The 14626-nt window shown below is 38.9% G+C and overlaps 1 protein-coding gene across 2 annotated transcripts in view; it reads right to left on the bottom strand.

Moving 5' to 3' along the window:
- Positions 1-14626, bottom strand: part of PARD3B (par-3 family cell polarity regulator beta) — a 358048-nt gene that overhangs the window by 322793 nt on the left and 20629 nt on the right. For both annotated transcript variants that reach the window (XM_082056631.1, XM_082056632.1), the window contains exon 2: positions 13014-13115. In XM_082056631.1, coding sequence (XP_081912757.1) covers positions 13014-13115 — 102 coding nt within the window. The remainder of the gene's footprint in view (positions 1-13013; positions 13116-14626) is intronic.

Raw genomic sequence — 14626 nt, 5'->3', positions numbered from 1 at the left:
AGAGAACGTGGTTTTATCAAACAAGAATCGGTGCTGAAAGCTGGTGCTGGGCACATTCAAACTGACAGCCAAGAAACTCACTTTGAGAAGCGCAGGTGCCCTGGCCTTTGCCCGGCATCACACATCCTCCTCCAAACCAGAACGTGCACATCGCCTGCTACTCGTATACTGAACAAAATACTGAACGCTGGGGTGCAGGGGGGAATTGGAAAGCAAGTTCTGAGGGTTTTAAGGTTATGATTAAGAGATGAAACACACTAAAATCACTCAAAATCTGCTAAGCCATTGCTCCCTAGGCCAGCTAAATAAGTGCTACTATTACTTACACAATGCAGCAGTGGTTTGGGGTTTTTGGTTGAGGTTTTCTTTTGTTAGGATTTCTTTTTTCCTCCTCCTATAAGTAACAGCTCTAAACCCACAGATGTTACACCAAAGCCAGCAAGAGGCGCCTTCAGGATAAGTGCACACGGGCATGGCATCCACCACCGGGTATGCTTACTCCTTTCCCTTCACCTTAAATACCTCTTGTTACCCATTAACTCAAACAGCTTTTTACTAAATTCTCGACATTTCAGAGGAGGTATTGGCAGTGAAGAGCACTGAATACATCCTATTTCATTACATTCTAATTTTCCTAAATTTGAGCTGATATTGTCTGCACTTATGTCAATCATGCTTTCTATCAAGTGGAAGTACTTCTAGTAGCCTACGTACTCCATACAGAATATATACATACTATATGCTCTAGTCTATCTACTGGCTGGCTTGCAAGTGGAAGTCACAGCACTGCCAACTATTAAAACCGCCTGAAACTTCAGACCTTAAAAAATTAAAACATTAAGAAAAGCTGCATATTCCTTCAACAGGTTTTAATTGCTTGGGATAAGGGTTTGGCTTTCTGTGATATTTTTTAAGTATCTAAGTGCATCTCCAGCTGATTTTTTCCTTCGGTAGTGTTTTAAACAAACCAGTTCACTTGATCCAGAAGATCTTACCTAAGCAATTCAGAGAAAAGGATAAAAATAAATTAAATAAAGAAGGAATGGGAGCTAGGTCAGATGGGAAGGGAACATGCAGGCCTGGCAATTAGGGACAGCAAGCAAGAGCACGGGAGAATCACAGAGGGCTAAAAGATGCTTTTGTATTTCCTGGGAGATGAGCAATCTAGTGGTTTAATTTTCAAGTGTTTGCACTCTCAGAACAATATATTAGAAATAAACAGTTCATCACCTTTAACAGTTCGATTTTCTCTATCGGATGCAGTTAATATAGTGTCTTCCATTAACTGGATCAAACTATTTTCCGCTAGTTGGAACTGTACTGCAGAATGCATTCACCAGGCAACTATGACAGTGTTTATAACATGGTCACGATACAATTCTGGGGCAGTTTTTTTGGTTTGTTTCTTAAGAGTAAGGAACGTACTGGGGAAAAAGCCAAGTACTGGAAGTCCCAATCACACCCACTGTTTACAGTACAATCAAATGTTAACACAAGATAAAAATACTTCAAATGCTGTTTGTTATTTTTCCTCAATTCTACCTTGTCAGATTTGAAGATATTTGAAGTATATTTATATTCTCGGCTATCCTCCACAGAGTAGCTGGTGTTGCTAGTTAAATAGCCAACAGAAAAAGGAATCGTTGGAAGCATTTATTCACATGCTTTATATGTTTGTTGTTTATATGTTATATGTACATTTAGGACTAAATTACACGCCATGCTTTGACACCATCATCCTCACTTCTCTTCTACTATGGGTTACCAGCCAGGTCTGCTACAACATTTGCGCATGTTCACTTTCAAGCCCTGTTCTACTACCAGAATACAGTTAATGAAAGCAGACAAGCAAGCAGCCCACAAACACCTCACAGCTCGTGCTTGTAATGAGCAGATAATTCTGAACCTTTTGACATAACTCTCCCAGCGCCTGCTCACAGGTATGTACAATTTTGGTTTGTGAAACGGCCATTGATCAATTAAGTATCACAGCACAAGGACATTCTTCTCAGTCAGCCTATAATCTCCATTCCCAGCTTTATCACTTATATAAGCCCTCCAAACTGTAGAATTATTCATATCCTCATTAGTTTTAATGAAGAAAAGCTGAGGTTCCAAATGTTGCAATTATTAGGTTTTCCTCTCCTGTATGTGGCAAACCATCATGTTTTCTAAACTTGGAAGCAGCCTGGCTAATCAGCATCATTACAAACCCTGTGTGCTGCACCATCAGCCCTTCCCACACTTCATTTCTTTTGTCCAAGGAGGTGAAAACCAACTGCTCTGCAACGCTTTTGGCTTCATGAAAAAAAACTTGCTTGTGTTTATCTCCATTTAGATGAAGCAGTATAGAATTTTAAAGACTCAATTAAAAATAAAGTGCCCACACCTATCCTAAAACCTCATCCTAAAACGTCATTGATGGGCTGTAGCTGTGAGGCAGGATGGGAAGAGGCCTCCAACACAAATGCACACTTAGGCCAGCATAAGGCTGCCAGGAAGCCAGAACCAAAGCAAAACTAAGCCTAAAAAACATTTATTGTCGCTACTGGAAGCGGAGCCTTCATACACTGAAGTAGAAACCTCTTTTCCAGAGATCCAGACAACCTACCAGGCTATATAAGCACAGCCGCACACAACTGCTGACATCTTCACCTTCACATGGGAAGACAACATTCCAAATTGGTTAATGGGAACATGAATCACTCAAGTAAGACAGTAAGGAGACCCTACAGAGTAACAAGCCCTTCCGTGTATCTAAGGGCAGATTTGTGAGGGCTGGAAGAAGCAGGGAAGGTTTCTGAAGAAGGGATTCTGAACACCAAAATGCCATCTCTTTGTAGGCTTCCATCTTCACAAGAGAAAAACAACAAAAACAAAGAAACCCACCAAACTTTTAGAGGGGAAATTAATGAAAACATATTTGATTTCTTAGATTAATTGCTACCGTCTCCAAATGAACTTACTTTTCAACTTTGCTTTTACACACGAGACTCAATGGAATTCTAGATACGAAGGTGAAACCTGAATTGCCATTAAGTGAATGGCACTGCCACCCCACAGAGTAACAAAACAGAAGGTGACATCTAAAAGGAGAAATTAAAATTCCTCATCCCTCATCCATCAGTTACTATAACCAGTTGGCAGGGATGGGGGCTGGAAATAAGAACTACCATTCTATATAGGGATTATAAATAAAGCCAGTGGGTAGTTTTAGCTTTATAGATGTGATAACTTGAAACTATATACACGACACATGGTGATCAAGCTCCTCACACCGTCAGCACTTCAGCTTTAAGGTCACAAAAGTAAAGTATCTTAAGACACCTGGTTCCTGTTGCTGTATTGTTTGTTCATCTCACTATCATTATTCTATACGGAGCTATAGGAACTTCTTGACCATACAGGTTTTTTCCTTAAAGCTTTGATTTTTATGGGTTAGATATTAGATATAAATGAAAGTTTAAGAAAACCTTCCTTCAAGGTTGAACATGAAACGATGTAAGAAGAAACATGCCATCTAAGAAAAAACTTTTCTGAAGTGTTAATAGAAAATGCATTAGCACCATATGAAAGACTGCTCAGATTTTAAACCCGTGAAACATTAAGATCAGGAAAATCTCAGTACTGGGAAATTCAGTTTTTTGATTTCCTATCAGTCAGTAATCTCTCTGTAGTCCCAGGAAGGCAAGAAATCACTACTTGAAAGTGTCACTAATATGACCTGGGTCAAGCTAAACCGAGCAGTTCAAGCTTAGGAACTCAATCAACATCAAATGGGGGCATTTCTGCAGCAGCAGAAGAGCGAGTCTACACCTCCTTGAATGGAGGTTCTGCCAAGAGAAGACTGCATTAACATGACTGCACGATCCACCGGAGCGTATTTTATTATCCTCTTGAAAATTACACCTTAAAGTCAAAAATGCACTAGAGAAAGTGTATTTTTTTTTTTTAGAAAAACACGCTAATTATAATAATTACTACAGCCTGCTAAATAATATAAGAGTAGGACTTGAGTTCATCAAAAAGTTACCTCTTGATTTGAAAAGCAAGGAAGACATGAAATTGTTTTGTTAAAAGAAAGGGAGTAACAAAAAAAATACATTTAAACTAGTGACTTTCTGTCCTGGTTTTGTTAAAAAACAAGTTTCGCTGTTAGTGAATTTGCCTGTCAGCTCAAGCTTCGTATCAGCTGCATCTTCCTGGAGAAACAGATACATGTTTTGGTAAACATAGCAATGGAATGTGAAGTTATTGATAAGCATGGATGGACATCTCGTGAGAGGGGCAACGAGAAACTGGTGACCAAGGAACTGACCAACTGTGTATAACATCCCATTCACGTGATATTTCATATAAAAGTGGGAGATCACGAGGATCTGGGCCCTTTTCCTTATGGCCGACATTAGGAGAGGACATTGTGAGTTGTCCCTGCGAACTGAGGCCAGTGACAGACTGAATCCAGCTCCAGTTGGCTGCAGAGTCCAGTCCAGGACTTTGGGTGCCGGCTCTGCAGTTGCTGGGACTTTCAAGATTGGTTTTGTATAGTTTGTATTATTTTCTCTATTCTTATCAGTAGCATTAGTAAAACATTTTTAATTTTTCCAACTCCTTTCTCTCTGTCCTTCTTTCCCTTCCGATCGCCTGTGCTGAGTGGGAAGGGGGGAGAGGAGGTTAACAATATGTCTGCCGGGGTTTTATTGTCACCCCGCAATCTAAACCTCGACACTTTCAATTAGTAAGAAAACACACGCCACATGAAAAAATACAGCTTTGCAAAACCAGCAGTACAAGGCCAGGTACTGTTTTTCTGCTGTTCTAGGAAGTCACATAACAGATATCCACATACTTCTTAATAATTGACTAGTGTTCCATGCATTTTAATCTTAAGTTTTGACTATTGCTTATCTTCAACATGCAACAGAAAAAGCATCCACAAATGAAGACTCCAACCAAGCTGAAGTGTCCATATGTCAACTTCATTAATTCTAAAAAAATACCTTTTTAGAATTACCCTTGGCCATATATTCTTTGCCATTGACATTCCTTGTCATTTTTCTACCATAAGACAAATGTATTTTAAACACATAGGAAGTAAGGCTACTTTTTACTCACCAAGATTCAACCACAGTTATCAAGCATTTCTTTACCAGGCATTTTTATGGTCAGATAAATTTCAGACTCGGGCATCCCATCTCAATTCTCAGAATCTCTTCTTTTCAGATAATGTGGCAAAAACCTGAAAGCTGCATGCCTTTAAAACCTGAGGAGTATCATCAACTTTCCTTCCTTTAAATATCAAGGAATATCACTAACTTTCTTTCCTTCAAACAGCCACTTTCAGTAGAATCTTTAAAAAACAAGGATGCAATTAAATGTCCGAATGATTTTGAGGTAAAAGAGCACAAATCAGATTACTAGCACTACAACAGCAAGAAAACAGCTCGAACAGCTTCATTGAAAGCAAAAACCACCACAAAAACCAGAAGTGGTGCACGTGCAGCCAGCACTGAATGGAGTCAGTCAAGGGCTTGCAGAGGTGGCAGCACAGCAAATACATTCTCACGCTAGAAAGTTCTGAATATTTTAATGATATTTCATTTTTCTCAACTAGAACATTTATTTCCGGATGTCATTGCTTATAACAATGTCATTTATTTCTGCTACTGACACGTAAACGAGGTTTCCGCAAGTATTTCAAAACTTTGAACAAGTTTCAACTTGGGAGGGAAGAGCAGCAGGAATGAGAAGAACAGAACATAGCACAGGAGCTGTGCACCTCTTCGGAGTAACACGAACTTACTGCTGCAAAACAGTTTAACAAAACAGGACCAGGACCAACAGTCACTTCTGAATAGGAATGAAATACCAACACCAAACCTCCCCCCTTCACCACAACAAAGTATATATATATATATCTATATATATATACCACAGCAGGCAGGGAAAATTCCTTGTGTTGAAGCTGCCTTTGGAGCCCTTCTTCAATCCATTTGCACTCTAAGTGGGACAAGGGAAATAATAATAATCCAAGGCACATTATCAACCACATTGTGGAAGTATTTAAGAGCTCAGCTTACTTAATAGCAGGACAACCCACAAAGTTATCTTTCCACAAGACGGTTACATTATATTCACAACGCATCGCACTCCCTTGGTAAACATAAATGCACAAAAGCATGTTAAAGCGTCAACACTGTATATAGAATTCCAAGTACTTGTTCCATCAAGGAAAATCATTTAGCAGGAATAAGCATCTTCCACCAGGTTCTGCACACACCAATCGATACGAAGCTCCTTTTCATCAGGGCGTCGGAATATCCATGGCACCCTCCATTAGGGACCAGCTGCACTTGGTGTGACCTCCCTGCCCACCCTCCCTCCATCCCTCTCATTGTCTAAGGGACAGAAACCCCAGCGGCTCCAGTTGTCACAGCACCAATTAGCTACAGGACTCAGTGCCCAGATGACAAAACACATTTTCAGGTTGAGAGAAAGTGTTATGGTTGTACAGCTGAATACTCGACAAAGCCCAAGGGACCCAGGTCCCAAACCTTTTGCCTGCTGTGCTTTTAATACTCTCCTATTTAAAATGCCAAAATACAAATCAGATAATAGAGGGATCAATGGAAAAAGCAAATTAGAAAAGCACAAGTTTCAGATTTGCATGTATCTTACAGAAAAAGGATTTTAACTCCAAAATCCCCCTCTTAGCATTTAAATAGGCAATCTTCCAAAACTATCAGGAATCTTATTAGTGTCACAGATCCACCACCACAGTTAATTCTTCTTTATTTTTTTTAATCTGAGAAAAGTAATGGAATAGTTGTCACAAAGAGAAAAGCGCTGGTGGCTACAGATGATCAGAGAAAGTTCCCAGTTCACAATGTTCAAACACAAACATTACACTGGGAAAACTAAGTTTGGATTCCATCTGGTAGGAACCTTTATAACCACATTTTTACATTTAAAGTAGGTAGAGCTGAAGTAAGTAACCCTTGTAATATGTTCCGAGACAACAGCTATTTCAAGGAAAACTGCATTATACAGCACTAAATATATAAAAGCTTAAATTTTTGCTAGGATAAATAGGAGGTTAATGTATGCATACAGGCACTGCGTTATGGCTCTGAATCTATAAAACTGAATTTTCTTTAATAAGTTAAACAACGTTTGACCAGGTGTCTGTTCTTAAAGCCATGAACTTACCTTGAAGCACATTGCTAGACCTGAAGTTTATCATAAGAACGTTTCCAGTAACCAGAAGCAGATGATAGTGTAATTGCACACCCCGGAACGTAATACCACACTTAAAAAATGGTTATTTTAATGATCACGCTAATGAGTTCTGAACTTCCAACCTATGTGCATACAGTTTCATAATTACACAGCTTGAAATCCTCATCAGCAAATCCAAATGCTCCTGAAATCCAAATCATTTTATAATCTTGAATAATGCATGGCACCTCTGCAGCAAGAAATTAAAACAAATTTCATAAAAATGCAAAGCTTCGTAATCTGTATTCTAAAAGAAGCTGCATTACTGAAATAAAGTGTTGCTTAGTAAGTACTAGCAATGGTGGGGTTTTTTCCACTTCCCTCTGGTACCTATGATTCAGATCCCACTTCAAAAATAAACTGACTAACTCCTATCAAAATACCCTTTTATATACATCTATGGTGGCTCACAGCACACCCTACTACACAAGAGGGAAATCAGACATCTGTTTCCTAAACAAGCATTGCCTTAAAATGCATTCAAACCTTTTCTTCCCGAAAAGCATGGAAATGTAGGGTTTTTTTTTTCAAACAGGCTGCAGCTTGGCTGGCTTGCACACTATTTTACCAACAGCAAAACCAAAACTCCATCTTAGTTCAAATGGCCAGTAAATCAAGGTCTACAGTTTTTCCATAAGAATGGGCCCCATCCTCAATGCCTTTGTTTGTTTGTTTTTAAACTAGAGGTAAAGCCCAGATAAACGGCAGCGGATTTAAGCAAGCACTATCTTCTTGAACAAGTTCAAAAGCCTGTGACTCAAGGTGAGGGGAAGAGCCATCATCACAGTCCATGCTAAAGGATTGTCTTGTGTCTCACATCTTCACCTTTTAAGGTGCTGAACAGGATCAATATAATTTTTAAAACACGCCACTTCTCATACTTCCCTTCCTTGCAGATGCACCATGCACAGCTCATTCATTATCAGACACCTCCATAAAACTCACACCGGCTCTTCCCTTCACAGAAGTTACGTCCAACTTTTATTCACAGTAGTGGTTTGTCTTTTTATCTTCATCGCCCAGAACTTACCTAAAATATACTGTCAAAATTCATATCCCAGTAACTTTGATTATGGGAAATTACAACTGAAACCTACTACAAATAATTTAAGAAACAGAATACCCTGAATCTAACAGATAAGGACACTGGATGATACACTTGGAGGTTGCAATCATGTCATTCAGGATAAAAGTGAAATCTACTTTAATTTTTACCACTTTAGGGTTTGAAAAAAAATAACTATTAGTTATCCTTTTTGTTAATTAAATGTTAAGACTTCCGCTCATCCATATGATCTCATTACTGAAACCACAAACTATGAATGCAAAACCAGAAGAAAAGTCACGGAGACAAAAATCGACATGTATTTGGCAGAGATATTAACCACAGCCTTGAAAATTATACTTAGGGAAAAGAATAAAACAAAACCACACAGACACCCCACATTAAAAGTGAATCAAAGAACAACAGCCCTTATGTACCAGTTTTGACAAAGTTCTGCGGCTTCTTATTTTCCCCGAACGTGAACATTCCAGGCTTTTGATCTACTAATCCCTATTTTACCTCATTAGCACCAAGAAACTAAACCCAAGAACTGGCCGTCTCTGGACAACAATAACTTGGCCCTGGTACTAATCAACTAAATGTCATTAAACCTTGAGTGTCAAAACCCCGGTCAGAGCAACACCCACCACCTTATAGAAGGAAAAAAGCTATAATTTCTTTTCTTTTTCTTCTTTGCCGCAGATTTTGTGCAAGACGCAGAGCATTCAAGTTCTCATACACCAAATTAAACTATCCTATCTCCTGTTACCTCCACATGATATGAAACTAACATCATTAAATTGCTTTCTGTGCTACCAGAGGTCTCTCTTACACGCTTATTCTTTAAATCAAAGGGATTGGTTTTTAAACTTCTCCAAGACAAAGCTGACTAATATGCAACAGCTTGTAGAGCAGCCCACATAAAAACAATCGGCAGCATATTCTTCAATAGGTAAAAATTCTCAGCTGCAACTAAGTCTTAAATATCTTGCTTTGTTTTCCTAGACAAGTGTAATACACTGTTGTATAACAAACTGAAGAATAAGAAACTATTCTGCATTCCAGTTAGCAGAAAGTTACAAAACCCCAGAGAAAATACTAGAAAGCTCAATTGCACACAAGTCCAGAGTTTGAACCGCATTTCTCTAACTCCAGCATGCATTACTTGCATGGATTGTGCATTTGAGAATCAAATGATACAAGAAAAAGCTCTCTAAAGCGTGACATTTCCAGGTCCTGCTGACCCACTGGACAGTCATTTAAAACAGCATCAAGGCCTTTGTCACCAATGCTGCAACTACCCATTAAAATTCCACCCGAATTCCGCAGCCCTTTATTTTTTAAACTACTGAAATACTCCCGCCCACTTCCCTTGTTATTTTGACTTCTTTTTACCGTTTTTCAACCTTCTTGTAGAAACCATTTTCCTTATCACCTCAGATTAGCCAACACCTTCTCTACTTAAAGGTTTCCTTAGTTCTGATTTCCTTCTCCATTTCATGAGGAATCCGATGGTTGAAACGAACAGAAACTCTTCAAAGGTGGAATTACTTTAATATAACTTAATTTAAATACACATGGCACATTAGAGTGTGCTGTCATAGCCAGAATAACAACACTGAAGGTCTCCAGAGTCAAACCCAGGTCAGAAAACAATCGCTGTACCCAGCAACCTGCCTGGGAAAGTTCAGAATCCATGGCAGAAAACATGTCTGTCAGGTACTTAGAGAGACATCTCCTTTCTATAATTACATCAGTCTTCAAGTTTCTATGTCCTTCTGAATCCAAACGCTTTTGTTGTTGTGCAGAAACAACTTATCCAAAGCAGCCTCAGGCTCACAATCGCATCCTCTACCAAAACCACTCCAGCCAGATCTTCAGCTCCTCATCAGCAACTCACATGGACCCAATAAAAATTCCAAACAGCCAGCAGATCATTTCTCTACCATTTGGAGACCTTCCAGGAGACACGTTTTCTCAGGATTGTGTTTCTGCTGGTAGTGAACTGAGAAGGAAGAAGTCATTGATTTTGCTATTCAATATTTCATCAAACGCTTAGCTAAAGCAAGTATCAGAGCTGCACTTAATTCATACCATTTACTTGATATCATCATTAGAAACACTTAAATGACAGTTACAGTCCCTACAAATCTCAAAACGATGTGACTGTTTCAGCATTTCATTGACGTTGCTTTGTGTCCTCCAAAACCACAAATCACTGAATTTCACAACGAAGACAGCCAAGCAAAAACCTTCTGAGACCATACGGGCACCCTCCGATTTCAGTATCAGCGCAATGCCCATCACAAGCACATCTCCTTTCTTTCTTCCACCCCTTAAAAATAAAACAACAAAAAAAAAAAAAACCCTTTTGCTGACAAAAGCAAACCAGTACATATGTTTTGCTTATATTTAATCCTGTCAAAATACGAACATGTATATTAGACAGGTTAGATGCAAAGTGTATTTTCCCTGGAGACTTTTGTATGTATTCAGAGCAGAACTGTTCTGATCTAGGAATGTATTAACAGTTTAAACGTTTCCTATAAGCGAAGCAAGTTTTAATGTATTAACACAGGGCTTCATTACAACTTTACAGGTGGTTTTGAGTATTTGAAAACATGACTCCATTTAAAAATCAGAGGGAAACCTAGATGAGTAAATCAAGTTCATACACTTAAGACATGTGCAAAGGCTCAATGTACACGATGATGTGAGGGGAAATGTTTTGTTCATACATTTGCACACTATTGAAATCTTCCCCAAGAGAAAAGCTATTTCAAGTGACAGATCTGTTAAGAAGAGTATACAAAGAGGACTCCATTGATAGCTTCAACACATGAAAAGGGAAGAAATAGCATGTTTTTGTTTAAATGACAAAATTTGAGGTTTTTAATTGATTAGATCCATCATTATGAGTAATCAGGATGCAAACTCCTTGCTGGATAACTCAGTGAAACTATTTTAAAACTATTCAACACTAGCTTTGACATCCAATTCAGGTCATCAATTCTTGCCGAGCAAGTGGCAGCAAGAGGGGCTCTCGTCATAAAGAATTTCCAAAACATTTTAATGGGACACACATTACCAAGCATATATAATACTTAGACTTGTTTACATGCCAATAGCAAAAGCCACCCTCTCCAGGACACGTAACTGTGCAGTTGACAGCAATCCATGTCATCCACTGTACTACCTATTTGCTGGATTCTGACGAATTTTGCGTTGAAGAGGAAACTATGAAGTTAACGCAAGCAGAGCTCGAAAACATCGCCACTCCCAATAATGTGCATTGTGAATCCCAATGCCCTTATTTCACAAACTGACCATTTATTCCATCTTTTCCTTCCCTCTTAATCATTTCCTCACCCCCGGCAGCATTTGCCACTTACCTCATCAGCACTTGTGCCTACTTAACAGTCTATTGTTAAGGACTGTCAAGCGCTTTTGAAATTCCAAATAAATTATATCTGATAACTCTCTCTGATTCTGTTTTGTTGCTGCAGTGAAAGAATTTCAATAGATTAGCAAGGACGTTTTCCTTTGAAGAAACTGTGGTAATTTACTGCTATCAAAGTACCATCTAGAACAGATTAAGCCTTAAAAAAGCATCAGGTAGTTTCCTCTACACAAAAGAGCAGCTTCATGGTCAGCAACGCCAAACACACCTTTGGTTAAAGGCACACAGGTTAAGTGCAATACTTATTTTTATATAGAGTGACTGATTTCACGGGACACTGCGTTATTGGATTGGATGCATATGAAAGGATGACAAGGACAACGGAGCAACAAAGCTGTGGCCTGTTCATTTACCACACATACAGATAATCATAACCAAACAGAATCAGTGCACAGAGAAATGTACCAAAAATCTTTCATCTATTCAGGGACTTTAAACACCAGGTCAATTAGATCAAAATATCTCCTCCCTTTCTGCAAAGCTTAAAGATCCCCTAGCCAATATTGTCAGGGTGGAATAGCACTGGCGAATGCTCAGAGGTTAACAAGCCACATAAAAAACATTAAAAATATTTCTAGGCCTTTTAGAGGGCTGGATCTTTGCTATCAGATCACACCAAACCTTGTCTAGGTCACGTGGACACACACTGTGGCTCAATGCCACTCTCAAACAGAAGGATTCCTTTACATCTCAACCAGCAGACCTACAGCTTGTAAAACTAATAACTGCCCCGCTTAGACTTTCAGTAGCAAATCACAGCAACTCTTCCTGAAATTTAACACAGTTTAGGCAGCTGTTCTTCTCATCACAGGATTCGTCTGTTTATTTTGTCACACATATTGAACCATGACATTTGAATGATTCTCAAAAAAACTTAATTCAAAGCAAGAGATTATAAAAGATATTTTAAGTGGCATAAAGAAAAAAAAAGTCCTTCACTACTCTATTTTCATACAGCAATAAAAAGCCACAGAACTGCTTGAAAAGGTTAAGTCCTAAATCAACTTCTAAGGCTCCTCTGATTATCTCCATTGCTTTGGTCATGCCTTTTTCCCCCTTCCAGTTCTGCTCCAGAAATAGACACCCACAGCACCTATGGGCAGATGTGTTTAATTTAAAAATACTGAACATGCATTTCACCTGCCAGATGTCCAAGAAATGAGAAAGTAGAATGAGCTCTTTGAAAAGCCACAGCAAAAAGCAAACGTTGTCTTTTCATGCAAACTCTACCTTATCTTTGTCTTCCACAACATCTGCCAGCACATCATCTGGGTCCAGGATCCCTCCATCTGTGTACTCCAGGTGGTGAATATTCACCCAGGAACCTGGATCCTGTAAGAAAGACACAAGACTTTTAAACCTCACCTTGCAAGGCTTTAGTGCCATTGGACAAAGCAGCTTTGTATCCCATCTCCTTTGCACCCGTTTCCCTCTTTAATCATGAGGTAGAAGCTTGGAGCCACTACCCAAAACTGAAACTAAAAGAATGAAAAACTACAAACATAACACAAGAGACTATCTATAGAACACCATGCAAAAGATCTTTAAAATGTGTATTTCATTTCCATTACCATATTCTTTAAGTTACATAGTTAATAAAAATAAGGAGAAGTTAAGCTTTTTTTTTGATTGTACAATAGCTTATAATTGGAATATTTGTGTTATTATCAGCATACACACGTAAATATATTTCTTATGTGTGCGTGTATATATATATGGACATGCACCACTTCTGACAGTTTCAGGGGGCAGATATTTATATATATATGTATATACATATAAACCACCTATCATTTCTTTCTCTGAGGAGGTAGGTCAGGCTATTGTAGCAAAAAGCAAATGAATAAATAAACCCCAGTCTGTTTTCACAAATGCTCTCAAGCTCCAATGAACATTTATCCCATTAGGGCTGTTGTGGTTTAACAAGCACATGGCAGCTCATCGAGCCACAGCAAGATGTCTGAGTCCTGATGGTACCAGCGTTGATAAATGTTGAGTTGGCACATCTACAGCACGCTGAAGAAAGAAGACACGCTTATTTAAAATTGCAAGGCATGTTTGAGTCTTTCACCAAGCATTATGGAGACTGGCCAGAATATGCTAAAATTAAGGGTCAATAAACTGGCATGTACATGTGTAGCTTTAAGAAAAGTTTCAGAAATAGACAAAGAAAGAAGAGGTCTGCTGACATGCAATATGCAATCCCAACAATTCTGCTTATATTACATCTATATCTCCAATCCCTTTTTACTTGTCAAGCCTAATTAGATCACAGTTCTCGGAAGCAAAGTGAAGCTCAACAGACACTATATAGACCAGAAAGTTCCTTTTCTCTAGTCTGGATATTCCCATGTAATGAAGTCCTTGAGAAGTAGGGATATCCCACTCTGTATTTATTTATGGGCATTCTGTATCTCTGGCCATCAAGTAAATAAATCAGGATAATTCCATCATAGGTACAGATGTGGATCAATTGGATTAGGTCTGTTTTTACTGTATCATCAATAGGCAGCAGCCAAAAAATACAAACCGGAAAACCGCGCACCACAGCCCATCGTGCCACTATCGACCTCTTGTGCACAAGGAGCTGGAGGGGACACAGCAGGGACAGCTGATTCGACTGACCAAAGGGACGTTCTGGACCATATGACTCTGTGCTCAGAAATGAGCTGCGGGAAAGGGAGGCAACCACACAATTAAGCACATAGAAGTATCTCAAACACATCTATTCAATCTGTAATTTATCTCTAACTACAATTGTTTCCTTTCGCACTCAAAGCACCCATTTGCAAAGTAGCAAATGTTTGTTCATTCTAGGTATCAGATGTTCAAATTCACAAAAT

The sequence above is a fragment of the Streptopelia decaocto genome (assembly GCF_964273445.1).
Source record: "Streptopelia decaocto genome assembly, chromosome: 6".
In the NCBI taxonomy this organism is placed as follows: Eukaryota; Metazoa; Chordata; class Aves; order Columbiformes; family Columbidae; genus Streptopelia; species Streptopelia decaocto.
Note: the sequence above shows the minus strand (reverse complement) of the source record. Positions and strands in the feature narration are given on the sequence as shown.